The 14,303-nt window shown below is 44.7% G+C and overlaps 1 protein-coding gene across 1 annotated transcript in view; it reads left to right on the forward strand.

Moving 5' to 3' along the window:
- Window positions 1-14,303, forward strand: part of celsr1a (cadherin EGF LAG seven-pass G-type receptor 1a) — a gene marked incomplete at its 5' end in the record, with an annotated part of 145,363 nt that extends 131,060 nt beyond the window's left edge. Inside the window, 10 exons of the mRNA XM_079494179.1 lie at window positions 1,206-1,318; window positions 1,687-1,766; window positions 2,549-2,675; window positions 2,923-3,048; window positions 3,417-3,547; window positions 7,380-7,480; window positions 8,181-8,327; window positions 9,914-10,147; window positions 11,286-11,643; window positions 14,176-14,303. Of these exons, the coding sequence (XP_079350305.1) occupies window positions 1,206-1,318; window positions 1,687-1,766; window positions 2,549-2,675; window positions 2,923-3,048; window positions 3,417-3,547; window positions 7,380-7,480; window positions 8,181-8,327; window positions 9,914-10,147; window positions 11,286-11,643; window positions 14,176-14,203 (1,445 nt within the window). The 3' untranslated portion in view covers window positions 14,204-14,303. The remainder of the gene's footprint in view (window positions 1-1,205; window positions 1,319-1,686; window positions 1,767-2,548; window positions 2,676-2,922; window positions 3,049-3,416; window positions 3,548-7,379; window positions 7,481-8,180; window positions 8,328-9,913; window positions 10,148-11,285; window positions 11,644-14,175) is intronic.

Genomic DNA, 14,303 nt, shown 5'->3' on the forward strand with positions numbered 1-14,303 from the left:
GAGACAGATGTAATAAAATACTTTCCCTCTGGTTAACGAGTCCTGAAGGCTGTCTGTCCTCAAACCCCGAAAGAGGGGGAGAGAGAGAGAGAGAGAGAGAGAGGGAGGGAATGGAAGGTAGTTTGTTCAAGATTCAATATTGTATTCATTATATCTCATATCGTTGTTGTTGGGCAGAAACCTCTTCTATCCATATTCTAACTTTTAGTGTTTTGTTTGTAAATGAACGCCTAACAGTCTCACACAAAAGCATCTCGCATTGTGAGCTTGTAGCTCTGCTACTTTTGCTACTTTTTAATATGAATCCTGAAAAGGAACAGTTTTGGACATATGACCACCCGACAGAGACGACATGCAAGATAAAACATATTCGGTTTTTGGTTCCTTAAAGATGGAGTGCCGTGATTTTTTTCCACCCTTAAACATGATCATCAGGTATTATTATTATATAATTATATATATTTTTTCAATAAAATGTACAGTATTTGTTAAAATGTCCCTTTTATGTGGACAAACCCACCAGTGCATTAACACTTTTTTTGCCGGGGAATTCTTCAAAATAATGGCGCTAGAGTACCAGCAGATGAGGCAGATTTTCAATTTCCCCCCAAAGGGGGGTATGATAAAGGGGGATGGGTTAGGGGAGGGGATGATATTATGATGTCACTGTATCACTGTTTTTTTCATTGGCAAGGTTTCAGCCTCCAGGAAGAAACCCTAAATACAAAGGGAATACATCATTGCACATAAGAACCACACCAATCTTCATTGGTGTCACCTCATAAACACATGAAAAACTGGAAATAATATAATATATAATTTATCATTATAGCAAGAAATGAAAACCAAAGAATGAAAGTATACAAGTAAATAGTAAGGTAAATGACTAGCTAAGTACAGCATGTGCTGTATTCATACTCGCACTGCAACTTTTCAGTCAAATGTACAGTATAGTACACTATATACATCCTACTGTAAGTGTTAATTTCACTCGTAACCGTACATGTGCTCATGTCTTCATTTCTCAAATAGATCACCGTCCAAACTGGTTTGGTCACTTTTTATGCTAATACTAATGTGTGTGTGTGTGTGTGTGTGTGTGTGTGTGTGTGTGCGCGTGTGTGTGCGTGTGTGTGTGTGTGTGTGTGCGTGCGTGCGTGTGTGCGTGCGTGTGCGTGCGTGTGCGTGCGTGTGCGTGTGCGCAGGTCTAGCAGTGGGTCTGGACCCTCAGGGTTATGGTAACCCAGACTTCTGTTGGCTGTCTGTACATGACACACTCATTTGGAGTTTCGCGGGACCCATTTCTGTAGTCGTCCTGGTAAGTGCCTGTCATAATACTTTGTGGGGGGAGTAGTCAATTTTTTTGCAATACAAACTAATTATAATTATGAAAATGTGAGCACTTCATAGTGCAGATTTAAAACCCATTTAGGCCTGACGTTGAAATAAAAAATAAGTCTTCTGAAAGAATATATATTCAAAGATTTGCATTCGCATTTTCACGATTTTTGTAGATGAGCTTGTAGATCTGCTATTTTTCAATAGCTAAAGTATAACATCATGCTTAGTTAAAACACCAAAAGGGGTTCCCGTCCAGAGTGGGTTAACCCACTTTCAACCTGACAATAAGCTAAACATACAAGAACAACGCGTTGTTTGAGATGTTTCTCTTGTGTCTTTGCACAGGTGAATATCGTCATCTTCGTGTTGGCGGCTAAAGCTTCGTGCGGTCGCAGACAGAAGGCCTTCGAGAAGTCAGGAGCCATGTGAGTCACTCGACCTGCTCTTCTCACCGGGACAGACTGTTAATTGGCTCAACCACAATTTTCAAATGCTCCCGCTTGAAGCACGTTTTTTTTTACTTAAAGATGGAGCGCCATGATTTTTTTCCCACCCTAAAACATGATCATCAGGTCTTATTGTTATATAAGGAGGAAGATTTTTTTCAAAAAAGTGTACAGTATTTGTTAAAATGTCGTTTTTTATGTGGGCACCCCCACAAGTATGCCTGGTTTGCCTGGTGATGGGTGGTGATCCACCTGAACTTAAGCCACACCCACAGCTGTAGTTGTATGATAAAGGGGGAGGGGTTAGGGGAGGGGCTGATAATGTCATGTCACTATATTACTGCTTTTTTTCATTGGCACGTTTGACTGTCAAGGGTTCAGCCTCCAGGAAGAAACCCTAAATGCAAAGGGAAGACATCATTGTACATAAAAACGACTCCAGGGTGTCTAATGAAGTACTGTCACTAGACACATGACAAAATGGAAAAATTAAAAAAATTGTGGCACTCCATCTTTAATCGCGCAACAATAGAAGACCTACAACGCGTCGCATCCGTTGTAGGTCTGCTATTCTCTGCTGTTTTTGGCCCGTGACGGGAGTACAAATTAGGCTTCACACCCTGTACACCGAAAGCACTGAAAATTATTAGAAAATAAAGTGGACATCCCGTGTCTGTGTGTGTGTCTGTGTGTGTGTGTCTGCGTGTGTCTGTGCGTGTGTCTGTGCGTGTGTGCATTGTTGCGTTTGTGGGTGCTTGCAGTCCTGCGCTGCGCATGGCGTTCCTCCTGCTGTTGCTCATCAGCACCACCTGGCTGCTGGGTCTGATGGCGGTCAACAGTGACGTCATGACCTTCCACTACCTGTTTGCCATCTTCAGCTGTCTGCAGGTAAATGCTCCGTTTGTGTGTCGTTTGTCACAGCTGCCACTATTTTCCCATTCCAAGCTCGTTACGTGTCTAGTTTGGCTACTGGATCAACATAAATAGTCTCTGACAGAATCTGCATTTGTTTTCTCTGACAGTAGATGTGAGTTGAAATCTCTCTCTCGCTCTCTCCATGTCTCTGTCTCGCTCTGTGTGTCTCTCTCTCTCTCTCTCTCTCTCTCTCTCTCTCTCTCTCTCTCTCTCCTCACAGGGAGTGTTCATCTTTTTCTTCCATGTCGTCTTCAATAAAGAGGTGAGGAAGAACTTGAAGAACGTCTTCACGGGGAAGAAGACCGTCCCCGAGGAGTCCAGCGCTACCAGGGCTTCTCTGCTCACTGTGAGGACACACGCACGCACACGCACACACGCACTCACGCACGCACGCAGGCATATGAAATACGATAGAGCTACATGTCCGCTTGGCTAATAAAAAATGAAATTTTTCTGGAGCTGTTGCCCCTGTGAGTCGACTCCGGATAAGTGGTTTGAAGATGGATTGATGGACGGACGTTTTAACAACACAAATCTTGCATGGGGGGTTTGGGTCCCAAATTAAACATGAAAATGATTGAGAACCACTGGATTATATGCAACAGAGACAAGTAGATATCCTACAATGATAGAAGAGATTCCAGAAGAGATTTCAATTGACTCTCTCTCTCTCTCTCTCTCTTTGTCTCTCTCTCTCTCTCATGCACGACGCAGCGCTCTCTGAATTGCAACAACACGTACATGGAGGACGGCCCGCTGTATCGCTCTGCGATCGGCGAGTCCACCGTGTCCCTGGACAGCACACTCAGGTCAGCCAAGAGCAGCTACCTGGCTTACACACTCAGGTATACAAACACCGCATGGCTCGCTGCTATACTAACCCAGTGTTGTTTTCGTCCATCAAAACTAAGACGAAAACTAAATGGAAACTAAATGAAAACTATGCTACGATGACTAAAACTATGACTAAATATACTGACAAAGAGTAAAATGTTAGGAAGGGACTAGCAGGACAAGAGATCCAGTATAAGTCATTTTACACTTATAGCCGATAGCCGATCTACAAGCTCACAACGCGTCGCGTGTTGTAAGCTTGTAGATCGGCTACTTTCAGCAAATGTAAAAACAGTCATTACAACGGCACCGAGGCCCGACAAAATACATTTTAGTCGACTAAATCAACTGTAGATTCAGTCGACTAAAATCCTATGTTATTTAGTCGACTAAAACTAGACTAACACTAAGACATTCCAGCCAGGTGACTAAAATGTGACTAAATGAACACTATTCAAGAGACTATGACTAAAACTAAAATCAAAATTTTGCTGCCAAAAACAACACTGCTACTAACCCAGCGACCGCATGGCTCGCTAGCTAGCTAAACAACACTGCTACTAACCCAGCGACCGCATGGCTCGCTAGCTAGCTAAACAACACTGCTACTAACCCAGCGACCGCATGGCTCGCTAGCTAGCTAAACAACACTGCTACTAACCCAGCGACCGCATGGCTCGCTAGCTAGCTAATGCAAATACTGTAGGACTGAAGTCCTGAGCTCTATAGAGCGTCGCAGTCCCGCCCCTTTCATGACGACGCCAGGCCCAGTCCCGCCCCCTTTCATGACGATGCCAGGCCCAGTCCCGCCCCCTTTCATGACGACACCAGGCCCAGTCCCGCCCCCTTTCATGACGACGCCAGGCCCAGGAAATAAATCCCAATGCATTTTTCCCATAGACATTTCAAAACGTATTTATTTAAAGACCTTTTAAGCAAATCATGACAACAAACACAATATTTTGGACCAAACAAATAATTACAAAGAAGAAAAACAACAAGAAAAGTGTTGTAACCTGCCGTTTTTTTCCTACTTTCTAATTCTTTGTTTGGCCCAAAACATTGTGTTTATTGTCATGATTTGTCACGACAAAAGTTGGCTTTGTCCGCGGCGTAAACTTTAAATAAATACTTTCTGAAAAGTCTATGAGGGGATCGCTAAGCCAGCTAACACACTGACCCCGCATGGCAAAGCTGGTTACACACAGTCTTTGCAAGCGTGCGTGTGTGTGTGTGTGTGTGTGTGTGTGTGTGTGTGTGTGTGTGTGTGTGTGTGTGTGTGTGTGTCATGCATACGTGCGTGCGTGTGTTTGTGAGCAGTGGTCACTCTTTTTTTTTGCCGTGGTGCATATTAGTCAATGCATGGATGGCTGTGGGCTTTGTCTACACCCTTTTTCAGTTGTGTGTGTCATATTGCTCTGTGATTTGTGGTGATGTACAGTATGTCTGACACACACACACACACACACACACACACACACACACACACCCTGCTTTTTCTCATTTCATTTGTATTGCATAAACCCCAAAACATTCTTAATCCATTTTGGGCGGGAACCCTTTTTGGTGTTTTAAGCATTATGTTATACTTTAGCTATTTTAGAAAAAATAGGCGCAAATCCTGACAGAAAGCTGTCAGGATTTAGAAGACATTTTATAAATTTCGACGTCAGGCCTAAATGGGTTAAATTACATATTTCAGCCTTGAAATATTTAAAGGAGATTTATTTTGTGTTTGTCGCATTCCTGAGCCAATAATCCAATACCGATGAGCCATATTTAAAACGTTGTTTCTTTAAGCTGAATCATCAGTAGACTGTGAGAGCTGTTTTGGAGTTTATATTATTCCTCAATTATTGGAATATTGGCTCACGATGAATTCTCGATGAATTCAAGGCTTTGTGGGTGTGGGGGGTGGGGTGGGGTGGGTGTAAATTGATAGAAAGATTTTTTTTGGGGTTTAGTATTTCGGTTGCTCTTTCTGCACTCGCATGTTGCTCCAGAATGCATATCGACGTCTGCATGCAGGATATGCCGGTGCATGGCCTCCACGCAGAGGACAACAGCACCTCTCCACCTCCATATCATACATCATGTGTTTGTGATAACCTCTTCATTGTGTTTACAGGACATTTTATGACTGAAAATATGTCATTCTTAATAATTGTAACAAAAAAAGAGGTGAACATGTCAATGAACATAGCAGATCTACAACGTGTCGCAGCGCGACGTCTCGTGAGCTTGTATTATCGTCGGCTATTTTCAGCAATGATATTTTGGGGTAGAGGGGAAAAAGGACCAGGTACAGAATCTGAAACTGGGGACTAGTGGACAAGAAATCCAGTCATTTTACAATTGGTTGCATGCTGAAAATAGCTGATCTACAAGCTCACAATGTGTCGCGCTGCGACGCATTGTGAGTTTGTAGATCGGCTATTTTCTGCAAGTATAAAATCAGCCATTACGACGCCATCAAGGCCCGCCAAAATACATTACATTACAGTCATTTAGCAGACGCTTTTATCCAAACAATTTAGTCAACTAAATCAACTGTAGATTTAGTCGACTAGATTTAGTCGACTAAAGATTTAGTCGAGTTTAGTCGACTAAAGATTTAGTCGAGTTTAGTCGACTAAATCTATAGTTGTCTCAGTCGACTAAACTCGCATGACATTTAGTCGACTGAAACTAGACTAACACTAAGATATTCCAGGCGACTAAAATGTGACTAAAACTAAATGAAAACTATGCAAGAGACTACGACTAAAACAACAAAATTTGCTGCCAAAAACAACACTGCATAGTGCTATAATAACCACATGAATGACCCAGGTTGAGAGCTAAAAGTGACGGCGCGCAGGGCACATTATTCAGATACTACCACTCATTTCAAGTAGGCCAGGCTCACGGCGAGCGTTTTGCCATGGCAAATCCGTCCTGTATTTTACAGCGTGTCACATTCCAACACATTGTCACGTTCCAACACATTGCTCATGTTCAACAGTGACAGACATGGAAAAACAGACAACTTTGTTTTCACCGCGGATGGACGCTGTTAAATCAGTTTGTACAGAATCGCGCACTTCTGAAGCCGTAAAGCTGTCATTGCCGCGTAATAGGAGCTGAAACTGGGGTCAACAAGACAGAGAGAGATAACCCCCCCCCCCCCCCCCGGGGAGATATGACATGCTGTATTGATGGATTACGTAACAGAGAGATCGAGAAATGTTAAAGCAAGCGCGCACGCGCACACACATGGATTATCCTCCAGGTGAACGCCTCAACACAGGCTACGCTAGTGCATGATGGGAAAGGAAGTTCCCATCATGCAGTGGGGTCAACGATGAAAGAGGGAGGGAAGAGAAGGGAAAGATGGAGGGAAGAAACACAACGGACAATGGAAAAACACAACACTTGTTTATTTGGCTGGGATTCTGATTTGAAGTTGTGTCTATAGCCTCCAGATTCAAATGTCTTCCTGAACGGAGATGATAAACAGCTCAGTGGCGCGGCTTCCAATGTTTGACTCTTTTTTTAATGCTGTCAAACAGCACCATCTTCTGGTGGTTTTTATGGCAGCTGTCACAAAAAAAACCTCTTAATTTTCACTCTGACGCTTATCCCTCTCCTCTCCTCTCCTCTCCTCTCCTCTCCTCTCCTCTCCTCTCCTCTAATCTCCTCTCCTCTCCTCTCCTCTCCTCTCCTCTCCTCTCCTCTCCTCTCCTCTCCTCTCCTCTCCTCTCCTCTCCTCTCCTCTCCTCTCCCATCCCACCGTGTGGCTCTCTCATTCTGTCTGTCTTAACCCTGTCTGTCTGTCTGTCCATGTCTCCTCGTCCTGTTCAGGGAGGACTCGGGACAGAAGCCTAGTGTGTCTTCGGGGACAGCCAAGGGACACACGGACCTGGACGGTCCTCTGTTCCACAGAAATGGCACCAAGGGAGACGGTGAGACACCAACTGAATGACATTAGTTGTATTTCGGGAGATGCTGGTTTACTCGCACGCGCAGTCGCACACGCACACACACACACACACACACACACACACAAACACACACACACACACACACACACAAACTCTGCTCTATGTTCTGCTAACCACCAATGGAAACTAAATTAAAACTAAGCTATGGCGACTAAAACTAAGACTAAATATACTGACAGTTTTGTCAACAAATAAAAACTGGACTAAAATGTTAAGGAGGGACTAGTGGACAAGAAATCCAGTATAAGTCGTTTTACAATTGGTTGCATGCTGAAAATAGCTGATCTACAAGCTCACAACACGTCGCGCTGCGACGCGTTGTGAGCTTGTAGATCGGCTATTTTCAGCAAGTGTAAAATCAGCCATTACGACGCCATCAAAGCCCGCCAAAATACAATTTAGTCGACTAAATCAACTGTAGATTTAGTCGACTAAAATCGCATGACATTTAGTCGACTAGAAAACTAGACTAACGCTAAGACATTCCAGGCGACAAAAAATGTGACAAAAAACGAAATGAAAACTATGCAATAGAGACTACGACTAAAACTAAAACAAATCTAAACGTGCTGCCAAAAACAACACTGCAGCGCTATAATATATATATATATATATATATATATATATAATATAATAACCAATGAATGTGTGTCTCTGTCAGACTCGGACTCGGACAGTGAGCTGTCGGTGGACGAACACAGCTCGTCGTACGCCTCGTCGCACTCCTCCGACAGCGAGGACGACGAGCACCTGGACATCAAACCCCAGTGGAACAACGAGAGACAGCCTGTCCACAGCACGCCCAAAGGTACGTGTCTCTAATGCCATTTTTTGGGGCGGGTTCTCAAACATTTTCATGTCAAGGACCCCCAAAGATATGTGTAATTGGCCGCCGACCCCCCATCTGAAAATATGTTGTTCCATGGACCCCCCCCCCCCAAGAAGCAAAGACTTGAGTTAAAAACGTTCGCTCGGAAAGAATATATAGATTTGCGCCACATTATAGCATATCTACAAGCTCGTAGCGTGGCACTCGGTGCCGCGCTATGAGCTTGTAGATCTGCTATTTTTCAATAGCTAAAGTTTATAATAATGGTTAAAACACCAAAAGGGGTTCCCGCCCAGAATGGGTTAAGCATTACGTTATACTTTAGCTATTGAAAAAATAGCAGATCTACAAGCTCGTACTTTTTGAAAAATCGTGAAATTGTGGTGCAAATCTTTGAGTATATATCGGAGCGAACGTTTTTAACTCAAATCTTTTACTTCTGGGGGGGTCCCTGGAACAACATATTTTCAGATGGGGGTCGGCGGCCAATTACATATATTTGACTGACATAGACACATGAATTTTTCAAGAAAACTGTCAGGATTTTGAAGACATTTGTAGAATCGTCCTCAGGTCTACATGGGCTAACACAGTGGTTTTCAAGCTTTTTCATATCAAGGTCCATTATTTGTTCGGCTTTTGAGCCGCTGACCATCATTTAAAGATATTTAGCCTCTCAGACCCCAAACTTTGAATATTTTGTCGTCGTTGGATAAGATTTTGTCCACAATTCCGTAGCATATAGGAGAGATAACAGGCAAACGTTGATCAAAATAACAATTATTCTACATTTCTCTAATTGTAAATTCAGTGATGCAGATGTTTAATAATAAATTGACTCTCGAGAGGGTACAATGACACCAAATGGACCCGTAATAAAAGAGGGTATGCGCGTGACATCATCATACCTGGAAGTTATGTGGGAACGCCCACTGAGTGGCAAAAAACTACTTTCTGGCCTTGACAGCCCATTCATCCAAACAGAAAAGTCCTGTCTGATTGCATTAAACAATGTTAAACTCACCAACATTGCAGCTGAACGAAAAGCTTGAATTATCCTCTTTCTATCTGTTTTCTATCTTTCTAAGTTTTTGTTTCATAAAAATCCACCATAGATACGTTATGAGCTACTTTCTGTCAAGAAATGCCCTGCATTTGATTATGTTTCTAAGTGTCAGAGTTTGGAAGTGCTTGTTTTCAATAACACAACATTTTGCGGCCTCCTGCATTATGTGACATTTAGAAACAGGTGGTATACGCAGGACGGTTGAGTGATTTCCAACGAGCGCTTCCAAACTCCAACACTCCATGCTGCTCAATGTTTTGCCACTCAGTCTAGATGAGGGGGGCATGTCCTGATGGGAAAATCATGCATGTGCATACTCTCTATAAACCCCCTCAAGGACCACTAGTGTCTCAGTCATGAGTGTATATAACAACACGCATTGCACAGTAATGGTTTTATTGTAACAGTAAAATCATGCGTTCAATGGCGTTGTAAAAGCATGCTAATCACATGTGTGTGTGTGTCGTGTGGAATCGTGTGTGCGCTTCACCGTTTCAAGATAAAGGTCATCCGGTGGAGGCAGTGGCCAATCACGTGAAGCCTTACTGGCCGCCGACGGAGCCAACCACAGCCAGTGACAGTGAGGAGCCTGCAGGCGCGCTGGACAGGTTGAAGGTGGAGACGAAGGTGAACGTAGAGCTCAACCACGTGGCGGACAGAGAGAGGGAGGAAACAGCGCCCCCTGCCCAAGCCAACAGCAACACCAACCAACAGCAGCCAGAGCACAGGAAGGGTGAGATAGTCTGTTATCCTCAATAATAACCAACTGCCTTCCATTTTAGTTGGAATTAATCACCTCACTATAATGCGGAGGTAAAACCCACATCTGGTATAGCTCCACCGATGTATCGCTTTGGCTGATATAGCAGCTGTTATTTGACCTTTTTGATGACGTCAATCAATTATTTCAGTCAATTACGCACCTTCTGGCCTGGGCCGTGGCTCAGCGGTCCAGGCACCTTGGCCGGTAGCCCGAGTCTGGCAGTGTGCCGCGGGTTTGACTCCCGATCCCCGACGGCCTTTACTGCATGTCACCCCCCCAGTTTTGCATTGGATTTTTTAAAATTCTTGCCGGAAATAAAAGTTCATGATGCCTACAAGTTTGGGTAATCTTCAAAATGAACACCTGTTTTATGATTTTTATTTAAAATACATGTGAGCCTAAATGTGATCACCAGATGTAAAAAAAATCGAACGTTACGCTACTAACAAACGAATGTCACCACCACTAATGCTTGTGGGTTTGGGGCGAATTTCCTGGTGGGATATTTTACTATGTAATGCAATTCATGTGGTAGAATACAAAAGGTGAAAATGTGTTAACCACAGACCTTGTATCAGGCAAATCTATGCCACTCTGTTAACCCATTTTGGGGCGGGAACCCCTTTTGGTGTTTTAAGCATCATGTTATGCTTTAGCTGTTGAAAAATAGCAGATCTACAAGCTTGTAGGTCTGCTATGAACTTGTAGGTCTGCTACTTTTGAAAAAACGTGAAAATGTGACGCAAATCTTTGAATATATATTCTTTCAGAGCCAACGTTTTTAACCCAAATCGTTGCTTCAGGGGGGTTCCCTGGAACAACATGAAATAGTTTGAGAACCACTCACATAGAAACATATTCAGAAAACTGTCAGGATTTAGAAGACATTTTGTAGAATCGTCATCAGGTCTAAATGGGTTAATATTAACCCATTCTGGGCGGGACTTGGTGGCGCGCTACGAGCTTGTAGGTCTGCTATTTTTGAAAAATCGTAAAAAATGCGACACAAATCTTTGAATATATATTCTTTCAGAGCGAACGTTTTTTTTTATTTCGACGTCTGGCCTAAATGGATTAATATAATACTATAATGTTTCCCGTTCTTCAGGCATCTTAAAGAACAAGATAAGCTACCCTCCCCCGCTGACCGACAAGAACATGAAGAACCGACTGAGGGAGAAGCTGAGCGACTACAACCCTCCCACCATCACCTCCCCTCCCCCCACCGCGCCCAAGAACAACACCACCGCCTCGTCGCCCCCGCCGCCCGCTCCCCCGCCCTCCTCCGTCAACTGCGTCAAGCCCCCCGTGGCCCCCAGGCCCACCGCGCAGGTCCCCTGCGGTGGCCCCCCGGCGCAGACCACCACCACCAACACGGGCCCCGTGGTGTACCGGGAGACCAACGGCGGACTGGCGATGCACCTCAAGTCTCCCACGGTCAACGGAGGCAACGAGTCAGAATCCGAGTCAGTATACTAGTCCTTTTTCTATCTATCTGTCTTGTCCCATGTTCACACAAGAGCCCCACCCTTACACTGTACTGTTGTCCCATGTTCACACAAGAGCCCCACCCTTACACTGTACTGTTGTCCCATGTTCACACAAGAGCCCCACCCTTACACTGTACTGTTGTCCCATGTTCACACAAGAGCCCCACCCTTACACTGTACTGTTGTCCCATGTTCACACAAGAGCCCCACCCTTACACTGTACTGTTGTCCCATGTTCACACAAGAGCCCCACCCTTACACTGTACTGTTGTCCCATGTTCACACAAGAGCCCCACCCTTACACTGTACTGTTGTCCCATGTTCACACAAGAGCCCCACCCTTACACTGTACTGTTGTCCCATGTTCACACAAGAGCCCCACCCTTACACTGTACTGTTGTCCCATGTTCACACAAGAGCCCCACCCTTACACTGTACTGTTGTCCCATGTTCACACAAGAGCCCCACCCTTACACTGTACTGTTGTCCCATGTTCACACAAGAGCCCCACCCTTACACTGTACTGTTGTCCCATGTTCACACAAGAGCCCCACCCTTACACTGTACTGTTGTCCCATGTTCACACAAGAGCCCCACCCTTACACTGTACTGTTGTCCCATGTTCACACAAGAGCCCCACCCTTACACTGTACTGTTGTCCCATGTTCACACAAGAGCCCCACCCTTACACTGTACTGTTGTCCCATGTTCACACAAGAGCCCCACCCTTACACTGTACTGTTGTCCCATGTTCACACAAGAGCCCCACCCTTACACTGTACTGTTGTCCCATGTTCACACAAGAGCCCCACCCTTACACTGTACTGTTGTCCCATGTTCACACAAGAGCCCCACCCTTACACTGTACTGTTGTCCCATGTTCACACAAGAGCCCCACCCTTACACTGTACTGTTGTCCCATGTTCACACAAGAGCCCCACCCTTACACTGTACTGTTGTCCCATGTTCACACAAGAGCCCCACCCTTACACTGTACTGTTGTCCCATGTTCACACAAGAGCCCCACCCTTACACTGTACTGTTGTCCCATGTTCACACAAGAGCCCCACCCTTACACTGTACTGTTGTCCCATGTTCACACAAGAGCCCCACCCTTACACTGTACTGTTGCTGTTGGGCAGAAACCTCTTATCTCCATACTACCTTTTGTGTTTTTTCCTAAATTAACCCGGTCGATGCCAGATTTTGCACACACACTCCCTGGATGCCAATGATGAACCTCTGCCCCAAATGTTCCAGAACGGCCTGTTATAGCGCCACCAGGAGGACAACTTTTGAATACTTTTTTTTTATCTCTATAGTCATGTGTTCAAGATGGATCTGTCCGATATTTCATATTCCATCCTAATAGGCTAAAATTGGCTTTCAAAGTTTGCAGGATTGGCCCGTTTTGAACAAAAGGCCTCAAATCATGAACGCAGCATGCAATTCACGTGAGATTTTTCACAGACTTTCCTACTAGGCTGAGGAATATATCCCACCCTTTTCACATTGGCCTGTTATAGCGCCACCAACAGGTGGATTTTTGCAAAACAAATTTTTGGAACAAAATGCCTCAAATCATCCAATTGCCATCCATGGCACCCTTTTCACATTGGCCTATTATAGCGCCACAACCTGACCTGCCCTGGTGGAGACCTGTGCCCCGAGGGGCACTTTATCTAGTTACACATGAGGCCTTGAATTCATGGAGATTTTTTTATATTTTTTTGTCGCATTCTTAAGCCAACAATTTGATGACCGGTCTCCTACCGAGCAGCCACACGGCCATCGAATTATTGGCTCAGCAATGTGACATAAACAAAAAACAAACATATCCATGAATTCACGGCTTCGTGGCGTTGGTAATTGATAGAAAATAATTCATTCTTTGGGTGAACTGCTTTTTTAAAGCTGCATGTCAGCTGCATGCTGCATGTCAACGCTTCAATCTAATTATTACCATAACCTGATTTTTCTCAGCAATGGCATTATTAACGTGCTTGTAAAAAGAGAAGTGATTACTTTTTTCTTTTTCTTTTTTTTCCTTTTTTACATAAAGTGATCTACTGCATGTCATTGTGATGGGGGGACCCCCAGGGGTCCAGGGGGTTGATAGTTTACAAAACTGACACCTTACTGGCCTGTAAATAACTGAGTGTGTACAGAGTGTGTACAGATCTGTACACTCTCAGAGTTAAATGAACGCTGCTGGTTTTACAGTGTAGATTTGGGGGTCCCAGAGATAAGGGGGGCGGGGGATGAATTCAGGAGACCACCGTGTGCTGCATGTTTAACGGCCCACCTCCCTGCACTCATCTAACCTCGCATGTCCCGCCTTCCCTTCTCCCCCCTTCCCTCCCCTTCTGTTTTTCTGTCACCTATCTTTCACATCCCTCTCTCCTTTCGTCTTCCCCCCGCATCCCTCCCTCCCTCCCTCCCTCTCGTTTTGTTGTTCTGTCTCTGTCCTCCCAGTGACAGTAATGAGACTTCAATCTGACCTGATAGGAAAACGCAGAGCAGTCTCCCCCTGTGAGAGGAGGAGGCGCACACACCACCCACACACACACCTCCACGGGAGAGAGGAGAGAGGAGAAGGCGCGCACACACCACCCACACACACACCTCCACGGGAG

This window comes from Electrona antarctica (assembly GCF_951216825.1).
Source record: "Electrona antarctica genome assembly, chromosome: 23".
In the NCBI taxonomy this organism is placed as follows: domain Eukaryota; kingdom Metazoa; phylum Chordata; class Actinopteri; order Myctophiformes; family Myctophidae; genus Electrona; species Electrona antarctica.